At 34.1% G+C, this 18,622-nt stretch overlaps 2 protein-coding genes across 3 annotated transcripts; one reads left to right on the top strand and one right to left on the bottom strand.

Annotated features, from left to right (window-relative positions):
• Nucleotides 1-5,971: 5,971 nt before the first annotated feature.
• LOC143557005 (galacturonosyltransferase 8-like) lies at nucleotides 5,972-8,445 on the top strand. Its single transcript, XM_077046182.1, has 3 exons — nucleotides 5,972-6,137; nucleotides 6,310-7,566; nucleotides 7,933-8,445. Exons 1-3 carry the CDS (start codon nucleotides 5,991-5,993, stop codon nucleotides 8,206-8,208), a joined length of 1,680 nt encoding a protein of 559 aa, XP_076902297.1. The 5' UTR covers nucleotides 5,972-5,990; the 3' UTR covers nucleotides 8,209-8,445.
• Nucleotides 8,446-13,062: 4,617 nt separating this feature from the next.
• On the bottom strand, nucleotides 13,063-17,548 carry LOC143557004 (nuclear transport factor 2-like). Of its 2 annotated transcripts, XM_077046181.1 has the most exons (11): nucleotides 17,478-17,548; nucleotides 17,029-17,166; nucleotides 16,090-16,381; nucleotides 15,779-16,005; nucleotides 14,970-15,150; nucleotides 14,742-14,863; nucleotides 14,605-14,664; nucleotides 14,434-14,500; nucleotides 14,023-14,342; nucleotides 13,405-13,439; nucleotides 13,063-13,370 (listed from the first exon to the last, which is right to left on the bottom strand). In XM_077046181.1, the coding sequence occupies exons 1-9, from the start codon at nucleotides 17,517-17,519 to the stop codon at nucleotides 14,077-14,079; spliced, it is 1,395 nt and encodes a 464-aa protein (XP_076902296.1). In that variant the 5' UTR covers nucleotides 17,520-17,548; the 3' UTR covers nucleotides 13,063-13,370; nucleotides 13,405-13,439; nucleotides 14,023-14,076. The 2 variants fall into 2 exon arrangements, with proteins under 2 accessions (XP_076902296.1, XP_076902295.1); XM_077046180.1 differs by having other exon boundaries at nucleotides 13,063-13,439.
• Between the last annotated feature and the right edge of the window lie 1,074 nt (nucleotides 17,549-18,622).

Here is an 18,622-nt window from a genome sequence, read left to right as displayed (position 1 = left end):
TTTATTGTAGTTTATAAACATCTCAACTTAGTTATTATTTTAGGTTTAATCTATCAAAAGACATAATTTGAAACTTGATGTAACAAATCTCATACTTTTTTTTTCGGATATACATTCATATACTGAAATATATCAACTTATAATGTATTTGGTTTCCATGTATAATATGTAACCGGTAGTCTCTTAATCTTTTTTCTTTCGAACGACCAATTAAGTAATGTTGGGTACTCCGTACACGGCCTCATTGGTTAAAGGTAGCCCAAGCCGGCCACGAGTCCGAACGGATGGAGCCCCTAGCGGTCCACCTATTGAGGGATTCCCCAGATAAAATCCGACCCTCACGCCCGCCAAACGAAACGACAGCGAAGAGCCGGTAAAACGAGGTGATATCAGGACTCGAACCCTGACAAGCCAGGGTCATCCCTCATATCTCCCATATAGATTGGCGATAATAAAGTTTGAACCCCCTACCTTTCACTAGTAAAATGAGTGCTCTACCGTTAAGCCACATCCAATTTATAGTAGTCTATTAATCTAAAATCTTAAATATATATAAACTAGTTTTTATCCCCCGAATTACAGGGGTGTTGTACATTATTCGTTTATAATATTTATATATTTTTTTGATGTAAATTTTATTTATCATAAGGAAGTTAACAATATACTTACGATTTGATAATGAAAAAGTTTCACAATTAAATGAGATGTTATAACCCGGGTTAAAAGCTATTTGGGTTTGTTGAGACCTATGACCCGCTTATTTTTTTTAATATAAAATTCTTTCTTAATTATAAATAATATTATTTTTTTAAAAAAATATTGGATACTAATTTTTAATATATCATATTCTATAGGATTTTCATATAAAATATTTGGTGCGAATAATTTTTAATTTATTGAGATGTTATAACGCGTTTAGGCTATCGGGGTTTGGTGAGACCTATACCCTTGAATTCAAGTCAAATGTATGAGAAGCCTTCATTTACAAATAAAAACAATCTGGCAGCTTGAGAGAATATATGGAGGTTTCGTGTATATATATTGAAGATGAAACCTTTAAAAAGCTCTTTGGTTGCTCCTCATCTCCACTTAAGTCACCAAATTGTTTTATTTGTAAATGTGTATTTTTCATGTATTTGACCAGAATTCACGATATGGGTCTCATCAAACCTAGATTTCCCTTAAACACGTTATAACATCTCATATAAATGATAAAAACGAATTATGTAGAACAAATATCGTAATACAGTTATAAAAGCTAGTGTTTTTATATATGATTTAATTATGAAGAGTTAGGTTATATATATATTTTGAAGAGTTAGGTTATATATATATATATATATATATATATATATATATTAAAGAGGATTTTTAACTTCAACTACATTTTGAGAAGTTGGTTTAGTGGTAAGAGACATATTTTACTTTAATAGAAACGAAAGTTTGATTTTTACTCGGGTCAATTCAATATATGGGTGAAATAACGAATTATGACTTTAATCCTTGGTTTGAACCTGATGGGGGGCAAGGGTTTATGGATTCTATTCGGTTCCCAGGCATTAGGAGGTATGGTCTCACCGCGGTTGAGAAGTCGAACCTAAACATAACTCTGAACATGAGATTCTTTACCCTTTAAAAAATTGTATTGGTGTTATTAGTTTAACATCTTAAACAATTCAGAGCTAAATCTGACACATTAATTAAAGTCAAGGGTGAAGTGTCTACCCACTATGGCACTATGTATTATTTTAACTATCACGTGTGAAAGTGAAAACCGGCTATTTAAGTCAAATGTATACAAAAACTGAAAATACGAGTATATGTAAAAGATTAGATTTGAGACAACTAAATGAAACAATGATATAAATATTCACCACAAAATGCAATATTGAGTAATTTAAAACGGTAGATTGATTTTTTTATAATGAATGTATGAATAAAGTAATAAGTTAGTTCAATCTTTTAAGGAAAATTGATTTTATTGGTCTTAATTATTGTATTTTGGTTATTACCGGTACTAACTAACGAATTGGTCATCGATGGTCCCAACTTTTAATGAATTTGTTCCTAACGGTCCGCGGCTAACAGGATCCTAACGCCGTTAGTTTCAGGTCACCGGAAAAACGTTTTTGGCTGGGAAAGTCAATTTTTTTGCTGAAAAGCACCACCTGAACACCGCCACCACCACCAATTAACTCACTGCCAACCAACCACTATCACTTAAGCACCATCAACTGATTCCTATGATGGTTCTAGGGTTCCGGCGACCTCAATAATTGAGGCTTTTACTAGAAAAAGGTTCCTAAATGTACGATACAAAGTTACCATGATGTTTGGAACAAAATTGTTGAGTTTTCGGGAAAAATGTATGTGTTCCGGCCAAAAACGTTTTTCCGGCGACCTGAAACTAACGACGTTAGAATTCTTTTAGTCGCGGACCGTTGGGAACAACTACGTTAAAAGTTGGGACCGTCAGCAGCCTATTCGTTAGTTGAGACCGGTAGTGACCAAAAGACGATAGTTTGGACCAATAAAAACCAATTTTCCATCTTTTAAATGTTTATGATAGTGTCTCTTGTTTTGATCAGTGGCGGATCCAAAACAATTTCTCATATAGGTCGGGATTCTTTTTAAGTTGGTACCCATTTATGTATAAAGAAATTCCGGTCCGGTTCAGTAATTCGGGTCAGGTCTATATAATTTTTTATTGGTCCGGTTTGACCGTCCCGGCCTAGTCGAATCAGGTCAGGTCATATAAAAAAGATGTTCACAAAAAATATCAGATAATCAATATATATAAAGTTATTCTCTATAAGTTTCATTTTTTGAAATCTAACCACCATATCATCTACTTTAACATTCATAAGCAAGTGTTTCTCGATGTAACAAAAACAAGTATTGCTTAAATTTTCATCACCCGTCCGATTAAGCAAATCGGACTTCACGCACCTCATCGTCGAAAAGCATCTTTCAACGCTTGCGGTTTCGACGGGTAATACAAGAGCTAACTTTAATAAACGATACACTAAGGCAAATGAATGTTGTCTCTTTGTTTGAACCATCAATTGAACAAGACTTGCTAAACCATCCAAGTGTTTAAATCGCTTATCTTCTTTCAAATCATCAATGTATGTCGCGAGTTCAACCGGGAGTCTTCTTTTTCTACCTTCATTAAATTCGTATGGGTGCATCTCCACTAATTGTAATATTTTTGGAATAGACGTGAAGGATTGAAGGACGGAGGTGAGTTGTGAGGTTACCACTACAAAATCAAACAAAATAGAATTGACTTGAGTTTTGGGCTAAAAACTGGGTAAGGTTTTGAGTTGGGGTTTCGGCTTAAAAATTGGGTAAGGTTTTAGGCTTAAAAATTGAGTTGAGTATTGGATTTAAAGATTACTATTAACCTCAAATTTAATTGAAAAATTGTTTATATAACATTTATATAATTATATATGTAAAATTTTCATTTTCTTTTTTACACGGGTCGGTCTCAAACTTTTGTTGGGGGTTGTCTTGAAATTTTACAAGGGTCAATGTCAAAGTTTTACAGGGGCAAGTCAAAATTTTTACAGTGTAGTAACACTAAAAAAATTTCACAGGGACGACAGACCCTTCTTGATTGTGAGTTGATCCGCCAAGGGTTGTGATGGTATGTGGAGGTGGGGCTTCACCAAAGATCTACGTTGAAACCGGTTTTTTTTCTCTTTTTGTAATAGTTTTGGTCCTTTTGGATGAGTTGTCGATGATGATTAGGAGGCTATCCCGTGATACATTACTTTTTAAAAATGATATCTTATTGGTGATAGAGACGAAGCAGGTCCTGAAGGGGAGGTGCAATGGGTGGAGAGCAAAAGGCTTACATGTACGTTAATCTAAAACAATTACATTTATTGTAATTTTAGCGGGCCAATAAGGAGGAGGCACTCAAATAACCATTGAAATACAAGTTTTATTGCGTGCAATCAAATAAAGTATTTAGGGTCATTCATATGGATTTAAGGGGGAATTGACAATGATGTAGCACATCATGTTCAAGTAGGTTGGTGTAACCGAAGAAAAACAACAAGAGTTTTGCATAACAAGAACTTCCCAACAAGATTAAAAAGGGAAATCTATTGGATTACAATTCATTCAATTGTGTTATATGAATTGATTATTGGGCCATAAAGAAGACACAAACATGTAAATTGCAGGTACTAGATACAATGATATTGAGATGGATGTATTGAGCACACAATGTGAGGCCAACCCGTGAATGGAGTTTTGCAAGACAAACTGGGGGTGACATGCATTTTGGATAAGAAAAATGATATGCGATTGAGCTAGTTTCATGTGTATAGAATAAGGATGGATACAATTGTAAGAAGCATGGAAAACCTCACAATCTAGGAGGATGACCAGAGTAAAACTCAAAATGCATGGAATTCATGTATTAAGAAGAATTTATTAAATTTAAGCATATCATAGGACATGATTGTTAATATAAATTCTTGAAATAGCATATAAAACTTCATATCATCATCATCGTACTCAGTATATCCCACCAATAGCAAAGCTATGGTAGGGTCTGAGAAGGATAAGATGTAGACAACCTTACCTCTACCTCATAGGGATAGAGAGGCTGCTTCCGATGAGACCCCCGGCTCGATAGTAGTTTTGAATCAAGCCTTGGACATAAGGCACATAACACTCAACCATCGGGACACCGGCAGATTAGTGCATGTACCCTTGTCTTTCGGCTATCAACGCCACCACATGATGCCTGATTAACCTTCCATCAGTTTTAACGATATTTTCACGCGATTAGTAAAATAACGTCAAAATTAGTGCAATTTCACTTTTGCCCACCCGAGGGTTTACACATATATGCATTATATGCGTGCACCACAAGCAAGACGTAAAATAGCATATAAAACTTAAGGACTTTTAAGAGGACCCATAGATGATTGATTAGTCTTAGTGTCTTGTCGATCCAACCCTTTGTGCTTTGCCTTTCTTCCATATACCCTATATGCCCTAATAACCCGTGAAAATCATTGAATTCCCATAACTCCATACCAATTCAAGTAAATTCATCCTTGAATGTTTTTTCATTGGTTTTTAAACTATCATAAAGTTCTCTTAAATTAACATTCTTTTTATAAAACTACAATTTAAATATAAGTATTTTATTTTATTTTTTATTTACTTTTTATTTTTGAACAGTTAACAAATAGAGAATTGCCTAAGTACTCTGTACAGAGTGACCCAATGGCAAAAGGCCACCACCACCTAGCCAAACCCAGTTGTACGGAGCTCTTAAGCACCTCAAAGTCATCTCCAGTTCTGGGGAAAACACACAGCCCAAAGACCCACTGATGATAAAACTCTGACGCGGTCAAGATAGAACTGGAGATCACAAAGATCCTGAGGTCTTCCATTATTGAGCCACTGATGTTCCCCAAAATACAATAAATATTAAACTTAGATCTCTATTTAAAAATTCATGCTTCCAACCACTCCGCTAAATAAAAAAAAAAGACAAAACATTTTTTTTGGAACGACCAACTAAGTAACGTCGGGTACTCCGTATGCGGCCCCCATTGGTTAAAGATAGCCGGCCCAAGCCGGTCACGACTCTGGACGGACGAAACCCTTAATAGTCCACTTTTAAGAGATTCCCCGAATAAAACCCGACTCTCACCGTCAAACAACACGGCAACAAAGAGCCGGTATGAGATAATAACTCTGTTTTACTTAATTTGCGTATAATTAAGTATAAATTTGCTATATAATTATTTTAATTCAAAAAATAATTAATGTCTGGCTCCACACGGCCACTCTCCTCCACCGTCACACCTCATTTCCCAATAACCTACACAACACCCGGTCACCCTTCTCCCACTCGTATTTCAGTGTTAAAATACCAACATCGCCCTATATTAATATTAATACTACTATTACTATTATTATATTATTATTATATTGTGTGTCGGTCACTCACAGATATGGCTATCTCCGGTAGCCTTCGGAGATCTCGTACTACCGCCGGTAACAACCGCCGTATTACATTCAACCTCTTCGCATCCACACTCTCCGTTACCGTCATCTTCTTCTTCACAGCCTCCTTCCTCTTCACCTCATCCTCTCACTCCGTAAGATCTTATTCCATCATTATTATTATTATTATTATTAATCATTCATTCATATTTATTCAATTACATATTATTATCTACTTATCGATACTTATTTATAACTTATTATTAATAGTGTAATTAATAATAATAATAATAATAATAATGCATTAATCGATTGTGTTTATTGTAGAATCTAGGTTTTAAATTAAGCGCGAACGTTACTGGAACCACCACTCGTAGATCTGTACTTGCTTTGAAATCCGATCCGTTAAAACCTAGATTTGATCAGATCCGTAAGCAAGCAGATGATCACAGATCCTTAGCTCTAGCTTACGCCGCTTACGCGCGTAAGCTGAAGCTCGAGAACTCGAAACTCGTTAGGATTTTTGCCGATTTATCGCGGAACTACACCGATCTGTCGTCGAAACCGGTTTACAAAGCGTTATCCGAGTCGGATGTGAACTCGATTGACGAGCCGACGCTGCGGTTGTTCGAGAAGGAGGTTAAGGAGCGGATTAAGGTGACGAGACAAGTGATTTCCGAAGCGAAGGAGTCGTTTGATAATCAGCTTAAGATTCAGAAGCTTAAGGATTCGATTTTTTCGGTTAATGAGCAGTTGACGAAGGCGAAGAAGCAAGGCGCGTTTTCGAGCTTGATTGCTGCGAAATCGATACCAAAAAGCTTGCATTGTCTTACGATGAGGTTGATGGAAGAGAGGATTGCGCATCCGGATAAGTATTCGGATGAAGGGAAGGCTCGGCCGGTTGAGTTTGATGATCCGAAGCTTTATCATTACGCGATATTTTCGGATAACGTGATAGCGGCTTCGGTTGTGGTTAATTCTGCTGTTAAGAATACAAAAGAGCCGTGGAAGCACGTGTTTCATGTTGTGACGGATAAGATGAATTTGGGAGCGATGCAGGTTATGTTCAAGATGAAAGAGTATAACGGTGTTCATATTGAGATTAAGGCAGTTGAGGATTACAAGTTTCTGAACTCCTCATATGTTCCGGTATTGCGACAGCTTGAATCTGCAAATTTACAAAAATTTTACTTCGAGAATCGGCTTGAGAATGCAACAAAGGATACAACAAATATGAAGTTTAGGAACCCTAAATATCTGTCCATATTGAATCATTTGAGGTTCTACTTGCCAGAGATGTACCCAACCCTGCACAGAGTCCTGTTCTTGGATGATGATATTGTGGTGCAGAAAGATTTGACTGGGCTTTGGAAGATAGACATGGATGGGAAGGTGAATGGAGCTGTGGAGACATGTTTTGGGTCGTTTCATCGGTATTCACAGTATATGAACTTTTCTCACCCGTTAATCAAGGAAAAGTTTAACCCTAAGGCTTGTGCTTGGGCTTATGGGATGAACTTCTTTGATTTGGATGCTTGGAGGAGGGAAAAGTGCACTGAAGAGTACCATTACTGGCAAAATCTGGTATGATACATATAGTCAATGTTACATACTCTGTATTTCTGTTAACATTTAAAACTTTTTTGCTTTTTTGGTTTTTAAATAACTGTAAAGTAATTAAAAACTTCAACTTTGTTACTTTGGGTGAGTGATTTCAGGATTCAAGAAAGTAGAAATCATGTTTGGTACTAATATAAGATCTGGTAATTTTGTATAAGAGAAATAAAGTTTTTGGTTTAAAGGTTTTTAATTACAATCCATGTGCGATAATGCATACTGGTGAACCAATTCTTTGTTTCTCTTTTTCTTATTTTGTTCAAGACAACCGAAAGAATACACATTTGTTTCATATTTGTACCAAAGAATGATGATTTTATTTAATTTTTGCAGAATGAAAACAGGACTTTATGGAAATTGGGAACGCTGCCACCTGGTCTGATCACCTTTTACTCCACGACAAAACCGTTAGAGAAATCTTGGCATGTTCTAGGGCTTGGTTATAATCCAAGCATAAGCATGGAAGAGATTCACAATGCTGCAGTTGTTCATTTTAATGGAAACATGAAGCCGTGGCTAGACATTGCAATGACGCAGTTTCGTCCACTTTGGACCAAGTATGTTGACTATGATATGGAGTTTGTTCAGGCCTGTAATTTTGGTCGTTAAAATTATGATGCAATGACGATTTTATCTCTACCACTCAACAATGTTATACTCTACTTGGAGGTTCTTCTAAGTTCTAATGCCAAGTATGATTTCCTATACTAGTTTTGAAATGTTGATAGTTCCATAGTTAATTTATCTTGTTATTTTTTTAAACTAATGACATCAGTACAATATATTCACTGGTTATTTATCTTGTTTTTGTTTTTTTACAATTAAATAATTTATCATCTATATCAATTGTTGCACTATTTCAGTTACTTATGTACTAGTATTTATTATAATACTAGTAGTACACCCGCGCGATGCCGCGGTGACGACAATATGTTTAAACGGATTTTTGGTAGTTGCAACCTTTTTAAACATATGGTACGATACGGTTTTTACAAAAAATGAATGTTGCTTTTTGTACGTTACAATTACTATACGAATCATAAAAACCAAGTTTTATACTCATGGCATGGTAGTTTAAGAAAAATGATCGAAACCCAATTTGCTGAGCATTTTGACCTGAACCAAATCTATTATGGTAGTCACGGTTAGTTTGGAAGTCTTTTGAAATTTTCATGCACGACCAAAGATTTAACGTTCACCCATAGGTAAAATTGATATTTTCTTTAAATGACCCAAATTTGTTTTTGTATATAATTGTTATGACGCAAACCAAAACCTTTTTCTTTAAGATAACTCGAACTCATTATTCTTATAAAATGCTCTAACCAGAATCAAAGTTGACACTTTTTTTTATTGTCCCAAACTCATTTTACTTATTACCCATCTTAATATGAACAAAATAACTTTTTTTTATAATGACCTAAACTCATTTGGCTTACATCCCGTTATAACTCGAATACATTTTAACATATCAAAGTCCTCGATCGTTAACCCGAAAAAATAAATATTAAAAAAATGATTGAAACTCATTTTGCTGGGTATTTTGACCTGAACCAAATCTACTATATTAGTCACGGTTATTTTAGAGTCTTTTGAAACCTTCATAAACGATCGAAGATTTAATGTTCACCCTGAGCCAAAATTAATATTTTTTAACATCACCTAAACTTTGAATATAATCGTTTTTACGCAAACCAAAACCAGTTTTTAAGATGACTCGAATTCATTATGCTTATAACATGTTTTAATCAGAACCAAAATTGACAACTTTTTTTTAAATGACTCAAACTCATTTTATTATTGCATGTTTTGACCTAAACAAAATTTTAAACTTTTTTTTATAATGACCTAAACTTATTTGACTTACATCCAGTTATAACTCAAAGGCGTTTTGACTTGTCAAAATCCTCAATCGTTGACCCGAAACAATTAAAAGTATTTAAAAAAATGATCAAAACTCATTTTGATGTCAGTTTAACTTGAACCAAAATTGATACTTTTTTTCTAAATGACACGAAATCATTTTGGTTATAACATGCGCATCAATATTCTTACATTGGAACGCCGACAAAAATAAACACGTCGTAATTGTGTGTTTGAAATTTATTTATACGTATTATATTCGAAGACATAAATGAAAAACAAAGAAAAAGAATATAGATGACTATGTGGGTAAACTAAAGGGGATGGAAGAGTAATTATTAATTAAATTTACAAAAGTTGAGTATAGTTGAAGGGTTAAATTTGTAATTATATTTTAGGTTCATAATTGCATTTTGAGTTGTACTCTTGTGCTTAATTGACTTGTACGTTATAATAAACACCTCAAAATAAAACAAAATTTATATTGAAACGTCAATAAAAATAAGCATGTTGCAATGGTAAGTTCGTTTTTGTTTAAAACTCAATATTTTAAAAGATATTGAAGAAATAAAAATTTTAAATGAATTTGTCAATTAAATGGGTAAAGATAGAGGGTTTATGTGTAACTAATTTATAAATTAACAAAGTTGTATTGAAGTTGAATGATTACTTTTGTAACTATTTTCTAAAGTAACCATTTATAACCGTACAAGATGTCACAAATACTATATTGCCCTTATATTTTCAAAATTGAATGCATTGGTGATTGTATTTTATGCAATAGTGAATTGTACCTCTTAAAATTTAAAAGGTCCTTCATTCATGCTTTATATATAGTATAGATACCAACCAGTCTTGGAAGAATGATGAATAAAGTTGGTGGTAGGTATGTAACGAACCGAACGTTCGGTGAACTGTTCGTGAACCGTTCGGTGGGAAGTTCGTTTATTTAATAAACGAACGGGCATGAAAGAAAAATTTGTGTTCGTATAATTAAACGAACGAACATGAACACGTGTTCCATTCGTTCTATTATGTTTGTTTATTTTTGTTCGTTTATGTCGTTTATTTATGTTCGTTTATGTATTAATAGAAAATAATTAAATATTATCTGGATGAGTCATCTACTTAAATGTTTTATATTTGTTAATTTGTGTTCATTTAAGTGTTTTCATTTATGTTCGATTATGTTTTGTTTGTGTTCATTTACATTTGTTCATATATGTTCGTTCATCTTTGTTCAGTTATGTTTGTTTAGATTTTAAACAAACGAACACAAATGTTCATTTTCTTAATTAACAAACACGAACATAAATATTTGTTCGATTAAGTGTTCATTTTTGTTTAAAGTTAAATGAACGAACACGAACAAGGGCAGACATGCTGCTCTTGTTCGTGTTCATTCGATTCATTTACAGGCTTTCATTATTCACATTGATGAATACATTGGTTTCAATCGCTATGTTCTGCCGATTTTATTTGTGTTCGTGAACACATTCATTTCCTTAATGAACGAACACAAAAATAAATTTTCGTTCGGTAAGTGTTCGTGAACCGTTCCTAAACACATTATTTCCTTAACAAACGAACATGGACAAGGCCTTGTTCGTGTTCGTTCGGTTTGTTCATAGCCCTAGTTGGTGGTGATCAAGTTACTAACATGCCTATTTTTACAATGGAACAATGTTATCTCAGCTTAATTATCATGAAAATTATTTTTAATCAATGATATTAACGGGCTGGAAGTCTTCGATGTAATGATTTGAGTTGATTTATAATGATAGTGTTTACTAGAAAATCAACAAAAGTTAAAACAAGGATTGTTATTGAGTTGATTAAACCCTGGTGTCTATGTCTAAATAATACCTGGCAAAATAGGTGGGTCAGGTTGCATGGGGTAACATGTTAAAATGAGTTTGGTCCGAACAAGTTTTTAATAATGGTTATTTTGGTTCGGGTCTTCATAGTTATACCGGAAGAAGCTGATCGAATTTTGTGGGGTCCTGTATGATGATCTAGCATGCAAATTAACGGTTCCCCTTTGTAAAGAAATACCTTGTGCAACGAAAAACCTACTGTTAGAATGATGCCTTCCAAGTGCAACCTGAAAGTTGTCGGATCAGTTAAGTTTTTATTGTATTCATGTTTTGAATCCGGTTTTGTTGTAAATGATGGAAAGCGTCGACTTTTATAACTCGTCTATATTAGCTGAAAAGTTCTATTCCCAGTGTCGAAATGTTTCATCTAATTGTAGACAGTAATAAAAGGTGACGCGTGTTCCAGAGTCTCATTTAACGAGGGGAGAGGAAGGAAATTAGGAGAGAAAAGAAAGGAGATGAAAAGCTTATTTTTGTGTTCCCGAGTTTAATGAGGACAGGAAAATCAATGAATTTACATGTTTAATGTGTTCCCGAGTTGAGAGGAAAAGAAAGGAAAGTTATAGTTTTACTATCATACACTTTAAGTAAAACTAAAATAAAATTAGTTTTAAGGGTAATTTAGTAATTGAAAAGTTTTTCTTTCCTAATCTCTCCAATTTAGAAGATGAATATATGTTTAAATTTCTAGTATTTTCCCTCCTCTCCCCTCCCATTCTTTCTTTAAAAAATCTCTGGAACATAATATTTTAACATTTTCTCCTCTTTTCCTTTCCCTCTCCTCCCCTCATTAAATGAGACTCTGGAACACACCGTTAATGTTGTGAAGCAGTTCATTTGATCTCAAAAGTCAAAACTTAAAAGGTGAATGCAATGAAAATATAAATGATTTGATAATTCGACTATAGCTCTTTGGGCTTCTCTACAAAGATGCAACGTTAATTTGTATATAATATTTGTTTTTTAGGAAGGTTTATCAATCATAAAATAAAAAATAATAATCATTTGATGATTTGTAAAAAATCAAGTCTACTTTGGTCGAATTTAATCGATTCAAGCTCAAATAGACTTTTAGGGAATTAAAATCAAGAAAACGCATGTTAACAAATGCATGTACCCAGAAAAATTCTATTCATAGCACTATTTGTAGAATTGTAGGGTCTAAGAAGAGTAAAGTAATGAGAAATCTTGTCCTCTTCGGAAGCTACTCCCAACAACTCAATTAGATCACCTGGCTAGAAAAAGATATTTGGTGTAGAGTGTAATATATATATAGCAAATCGGATATCATAAAATGTGGCTGAAAGACAATTAAAACAACCATCTCAACTCTCAAGAATACTAGTAACGATATTAACTAATGCTAACATGAAGTGGCGAATATATACACCAATGGCACACGTTAAGAGAGTAAATAGACAAGAGAGTAGGAAAAACTAAAAGAACGCTAGAGCATAAACAAACGGTAAATTTGTGCCACTGGAGAAGATCGGAACAGAATCGCATTGATCAGATCCATCAGCTTTGCATCAAGTAAAATTACCTTGAATCCAAACCCACCAGTAAATCTTAGTTGAACGCTTATTCTTTATAAAAAATTGCTGCAAGATACTAATTGATAATTTTTCTTGGTTATTTTTTTTTATTACTTGATAACTAAATTGACATAATTTTGCGGGTTTTCGCATTTAAGCTTAAGCATAGATGTGAGGCAGCCCTATATTCACTTTCCACTTGTAATAAACTTTGTACTACCAATCAATTATCTAAAATAACTACGTGAAAAGAAAGGAAGAAAGAAAGATTGTGCAAGCATCTCAAATCATACATTTACCCACACATTTTATGACACTTATCATCCAAAAACTCTTTAATTGGTTGGTCATCTACCAAACAATAAAGTGGTACTAAAACATAATTTTCTTCTCAGCATTACCCAACTTCAGTTTATGCCCGAAGCAAATAAACATCATCTAATCCTACCAATCACAATTGCTTCTAAATAATAAAATCTTAATATCCAAGAAAATTTAGAAAAATAAAATTAAAAAAAAAAAAAAAAAAAAAAAAAAAAACTCTTCTCTACCTCCCTGTTATCACCTAAAAGAAACAAATGACAAAACAAGCTGTTAGAATTACTAACTAAATTAAGAGTCTAAATGACTAAACGAAACGGGCCACTCGTGAGCGACTTGAAATCGTCTCGCTTAAAGCTCGAAACAAGCTCGAGCCTAAGATATGAACTCGTTTAATAAACGAGCTCAAGCTCGAGCGAACCTAAACACGCATGTTATTTTTATAAAATAATAACTTTTATTTTATCTATGAATTTTATAGTTACAAAAAAAATAATATAATATATTGAACATTATGATACAAAGTAACTAAATATTACATATATTATATAATTAAAATACTTAAAAATAATTATATGTCAAAAACAATATATATTTACCATTCAAAAAAAAAAATATTTAAATTTTGATAAGAGCTGAGCTCTAGCTTGAAAAAGTATTAACAAGTCAAGCTTTGGCTTTAGACATATAACTCAATCACTCGTAAATCAAACGAGCTGAGCTCCAGCTTAGACAAGCTCGAGCTCTACTCAGTTCCCGTTCCGGCTTGTTTACACCCCTACTGAAAATAAACCAATTAAGCATTATCAATGCTTATGTTTACTTACCCACTGCGAATTTAAAATGTGAAGCCATATGGTCGCCATGTCACAAGCGGGATCTCACTCTGTTGTGAATTTGCCAGTACCATTAGCGTCCACCCCACGATTCACACGACCACCATTATTGTCTCTTTGATACCCATCACCACCACGATTTGAAAATGATCCTCCATGACTGCCACCTCTGTAACCGTAATCATTCCGGCTGCCGCCAAAATCACCGCCTCGATTGTAACCCCTGCCGCCACCAAAGCCTCCACGACCTCTGATGACATCATTCCTAAACCCGGGTCCCCTTCCACCTACATATCTCCCTCGGTTTCCACCTAAATAACATAATAGCATAAGATATTTTACATTTAAATGAATATATGTCTTAATCTTGTTATTGTGACTTTTGCATATTTAGAGTAACACCTTTGGAGTTTGTAGATCGCTTCTCTTCCACAACGGCTTTTTTTCCATTAATGGTGACTGGTGAAGCCTGAACATTAAATGATACATTTCACATTTAACAAAACAAACTCATAATATTAAAAAAACAAAGTTAACGTCTGCTGCATAAACGTATAACTAACTCGCACATACCTCAATTGCTTTTTGAACTGCATCAGGCGTCTCAAACTCAACAAAACCAAAAGAGAATCCCTGTTGTTGCTATATAAGTTTTGGAAGAGTAAAAAAATATAATGAAGTAAAAAAACGTGAAATGAGTTAAAACATACCCTGTTGTTTCTAACTTGAATACCGTTAGGCTTAATTGGTCCAAACTTCTTAAATTCTTCATCTAAAATCGCAGGTGTAGCACTCATTGGAAGACCCTTGATGTACACAGAATAACCTTCAACTGTCCATGCAAAATAAGAAGATAATAAACACACATCAGCATGAATACTGTAAGCACTCCCGAAAAGATGTGACATGAGTAGAACGCTTGAATCAAACTTCAGTACCTTCTTCCTCATGAAGACCATTTTCAACAGCATCCTCATTGGAAGCCACCACTGGTTCAGCAGCAGGTACAATAGTTGGGGGAGCATTAATCAGAGGTGGTTCTTGTTTCCTTGGTTGAGGCTTCCTGGGTGCAGGTGCTGGAGATGAAAAGGGCACACCCTTTTGCTTCATATCCATTACCTTGAACAACACCAAAGCATGTGATAAATGTAACATGCGCAAAATGTAATATAAAAAATGTATCAATCCCTTAACATACTTTACACACTTGTCAAACTAAAGCACTTTAATAAACAATCCACTGGCTTACTTTATAATACTGCACATGCATTGGTTTCATCTCTAATAAAGATGGAAAGTTTGACCTGTTTACTTATCAATAAGCTGTGTTTATAAATGGGTTGAACGGATCAAACAGGTTGGAACTTGGAAGTTGTTCAAAGTTTAAATTTAATGCATATAACCTCTTAAATCGTTTTACTCCAAAAATTTCCATTTTATTCATGATAATACATTAATACTGATTATGTAATCATAACTTACACGTTAAACTTTTTGGAAAATTCATAAAAAGAACAAAAAAGTACTTTTAGCCTTCCAGGCTAACACAGATTAGAGGTGGCAACACAGAGAGAAAAGTGTTTCGATTCTACAAGGTCAACCCATCCAGTTTTGACTCATTAACCCACCTGTCTTGCCCACCTCTAATCTTTCACCAGAATTCCAGGAAACAACACATTTCATGTGTGATTGACTTAAATCAGAAAAAAACAAAAAAGATAAAAACATGTGCTAACAAGCAACTTACAATAAATGCATATGACTTCTTTGGCGCTTCCTCAATTTTAGTGTGAGATTCAACTACCAGCTGTGATGAATCCTGCACTTCATCAACAACCTCAGGAACCGGGTCTTCTTCAATAGTGGGAACTTCTCCATTCTCCACAGGAACAATCTGTTCTGCTTCAGGTTCCTCTGGCAATACAGCAGCTTGTTCAATAATGTTATTCTCTGGCTCTTCAACAACTTCAGGCACTGAAAATCATTGTATTTAAAAAAACATGAGCAAATAAAAACTAATATAATTTCAATTTCATGACAAAACACTAAATTTATAACCTTTCTCTGGAGTTGCAGGAGCCACCACATCCTCAGTAGGAGCATGCTCTTCTTCTTCATGATGATTGGCATTGTTCATGTATCGGAACATGTCATTTAACACAAAGTAACCTTTGTCTTGAGGTGCAAGAAAGAAAGATTGTGTAAACTGCTGCTGAATATCATCCGTTCCAGTCAAATATCCAGTGACTAAAACGCTGACTCCACCATTCAAAGATTCTTGAGCATCAACATATTTGATCTCAGCCTTGTAGTCACCATAGTTAAGTGACAATATCTTAGCATTGATTGCCTGCATGCCAGAACAAACTTTAAGATCAAACAAAAGCCTTTAAGACTAGCTTTTAAAAGCTTCTATTTTGTAAGTACTTTCAAGTTGTATCAAGTTTATTGCAAATAACTGCCACGGGTTGACTAGAATCAACAGCTAAATTTAAGTTGATCATTTATATATAGCTCAAATGCAGTCGACATCGCCGATATCGATCAGAATATCAGTACCAATAATATCGTCGATACTTGACCGATATATCACTGATATTCCCAATATCAGTTTTTAAGTCTTAATTATCAACTTTTAGTGTTCAAGTCTTAAGCAGTTCCTACTCACTCCGATTGTTAGTGTTTTGCAAGTTGCAAAAGGTTAATTTGTTAATGGCAGGAGGGTATACTGAATTATTAGTGTTAAATCGCTATATATAAGAATTTTACATGATATTAAAATTACCAATATCCCACCACGATTACTGATATCTCAAATACCGGTCCTAGACCAATACTTGATATTTTTCTGCACTAACTACTTAGGCTCAAATGAGCAAAAGGTACACGCTTTAGAGACGAAATTTATCTGTATATAACAGATTACACTAACAAGTGAAGAACAAAAAAGACGGCACACATATGCTATAAATAAAAAAAGATAAACAGAGAGCATACATCCATGGTAGTGGTTGTGCTCATGGAACCATCTTCCTCGGGGCGACCAAGTTTACTGATATCCTGATAGAAGCGATGAACCAGTCCGGGTGACTGGTGCAGTATATGATAATACTGCTGAACAAAAGCATTCCCAACCTGTTTAGCACCAAACTTAAATCAAACTTAATCACCTAAAAATAATACAATCAAGTTTAAGTTTAAACATCCCATCCGAACCGCAAAACAACAATTGTTAAGATCAAATGCAGTCTCCATTACTTACAAGCTACAAATATCTAAGCTTAATAAAAGTGTTAAAAAATAAATAATACACTTTAATGTAACAGAATTTCATAAATTCGATAGAGATCAGACATAACGTAAACAAACACAGCTAGCTAAAAGCAAAAAAATCAGAGGTAAATAAAAATAATAATAATAATAATATATAGGAATTGGATACATACAACTTGAGCAGAAACAGGTGGTGCTGCTACCGGACCTGCCATTGTAGATCAAAGCCAAGACCTAATGAAACCTGAGGAAAACAGTATGAGTCAATTCAGCATCTAAAACAACACAGTAATATAACTTGAAACTAAACGAATAATAATAATAATAATATACAGAGAGAGAGAGAGAGAGAGAGAGATTAATTACCGGAATAAGGAGGATCTGTGTGAGATTAATAGGGAGATTAATTCAAGTTCGTTCTTCGTCTTCTTCTTCCTGACTTGGTTTAGGGTTTGGTTTTGGTGGTTGTCCGATCTGGTGGTAACAAACGACAACGAACGCCTAAACACAAGGAACTTGTGTTAGAAGGGTTATCACTTGGGTTCGTGAAGTATGGACTAACGATTAGTTGAGTTTAAAATTTTATTTTTCGTTTTTTTTAAATTTATTCATAGCTAGGTTTTATCCCTCGTATTACGGGGGCTGTTTTACATCATTCGTTTTTAATATTTATATACTTTTTTGGAGTTTAATTTTATTTATTGTAAGAAAATTTATAATATACTTAAAGTTTGATGATAAAAGAGTTTCATAAATAACTAAGATGTGTTATAACCCGGTTTAAAAGTTATCTTGGTTTGTTGAGAGCCAAGACCCGCTTATTTTTTACAATAAAATTGTTTCTTAATTATAAATAATATCTTTTTAAAAAAAATCATATAATAATTTTTAGTATATCCTATTTTATAGGATTTTCACATCAATAATTTGGTGAGAATAATTTTTAATTTAATGAGATGTTATAACTCGTTTAAGGAATATCTGGGTTTGGTAAGACCAATACCCGTGAATTCGGGTCAAATGTATGAGAACCTCCATTTAAAAATCAAGCAAATCTGGTGACTCCAAAAAAAGGGGGAGCGACCACATCGCGACACATAGGATTTTTATGTCTTCATTTATATATATTATAGATATATATAAGCGAAAGCTAAAAACTCTACGTGTCGCGATGTGGTCGCTCCCCCTTTTTAGATATATATAAGTGAAAGCTAAAAACTCTACGTGTCGCGATGTGTTCGCTCCCCCTTTTTTTGGAGTCACCAGATTTGCTTGACTTATACTTGTAAGTTTCTCATGCATTTGACCCGAATTCACG

Source organism: Bidens hawaiensis, unplaced genomic scaffold (assembly GCF_021521415.1).
Source record: "Bidens hawaiensis isolate Kalapana, Puna unplaced genomic scaffold, B.hawaiensis_p1.1 tig00018766_1, whole genome shotgun sequence".
Classification (NCBI taxonomy): Eukaryota; Viridiplantae; Streptophyta; class Magnoliopsida; order Asterales; family Asteraceae; genus Bidens; species Bidens hawaiensis.
The sequence above is the reverse complement of the archived record's forward strand: the minus strand, read 5'-3'. Positions and strand labels throughout refer to the sequence as shown.

What these genes read in the sequence shown, in the direction of transcription:
- LOC143557005 (XM_077046182.1), top strand. Translation starts at nt 5,991, where the DNA reads ATGGCTATCTCCGGTAGCCTTCGGAGATCTCGTACTACCGCCGGTAAC. An exon ending in TCACCTCATCCTCTCACTCC is followed by an intron (nt 6,138 to 6,309) that starts GTAAGATCTTAT and finishes TGTTTATTGTAG; the next exon opens with AATCTAGGTTTTAAATTAAG. An exon ending in ACCATTACTGGCAAAATCTG is followed by an intron (nt 7,567 to 7,932) that starts GTATGATACATA and finishes TAATTTTTGCAG; the next exon opens with AATGAAAACAGGACTTTATG.
- LOC143557004 (XM_077046180.1), bottom strand. Translation starts at nt 17,519, where the DNA reads ATGGCAGGTCCGGTAGCAGCACCACCTGTTTCTGCTCAAGTT. An exon ending in TGGTCTTCATGAGGAAGAAG is followed by an intron (nt 14,864 to 14,969) that starts GTACTGAAGTTT and finishes TTGCATGGACAG; the next exon opens with TTGAAGGTTATTCTGTGTAC. An exon ending in GCGATCTACAAACTCCAAAG is followed by an intron (nt 14,343 to 14,433) that starts GTGTTACTCTAA and finishes TATGTTATTTAG; the next exon opens with GTGGAAACCGAGGGAGATAT.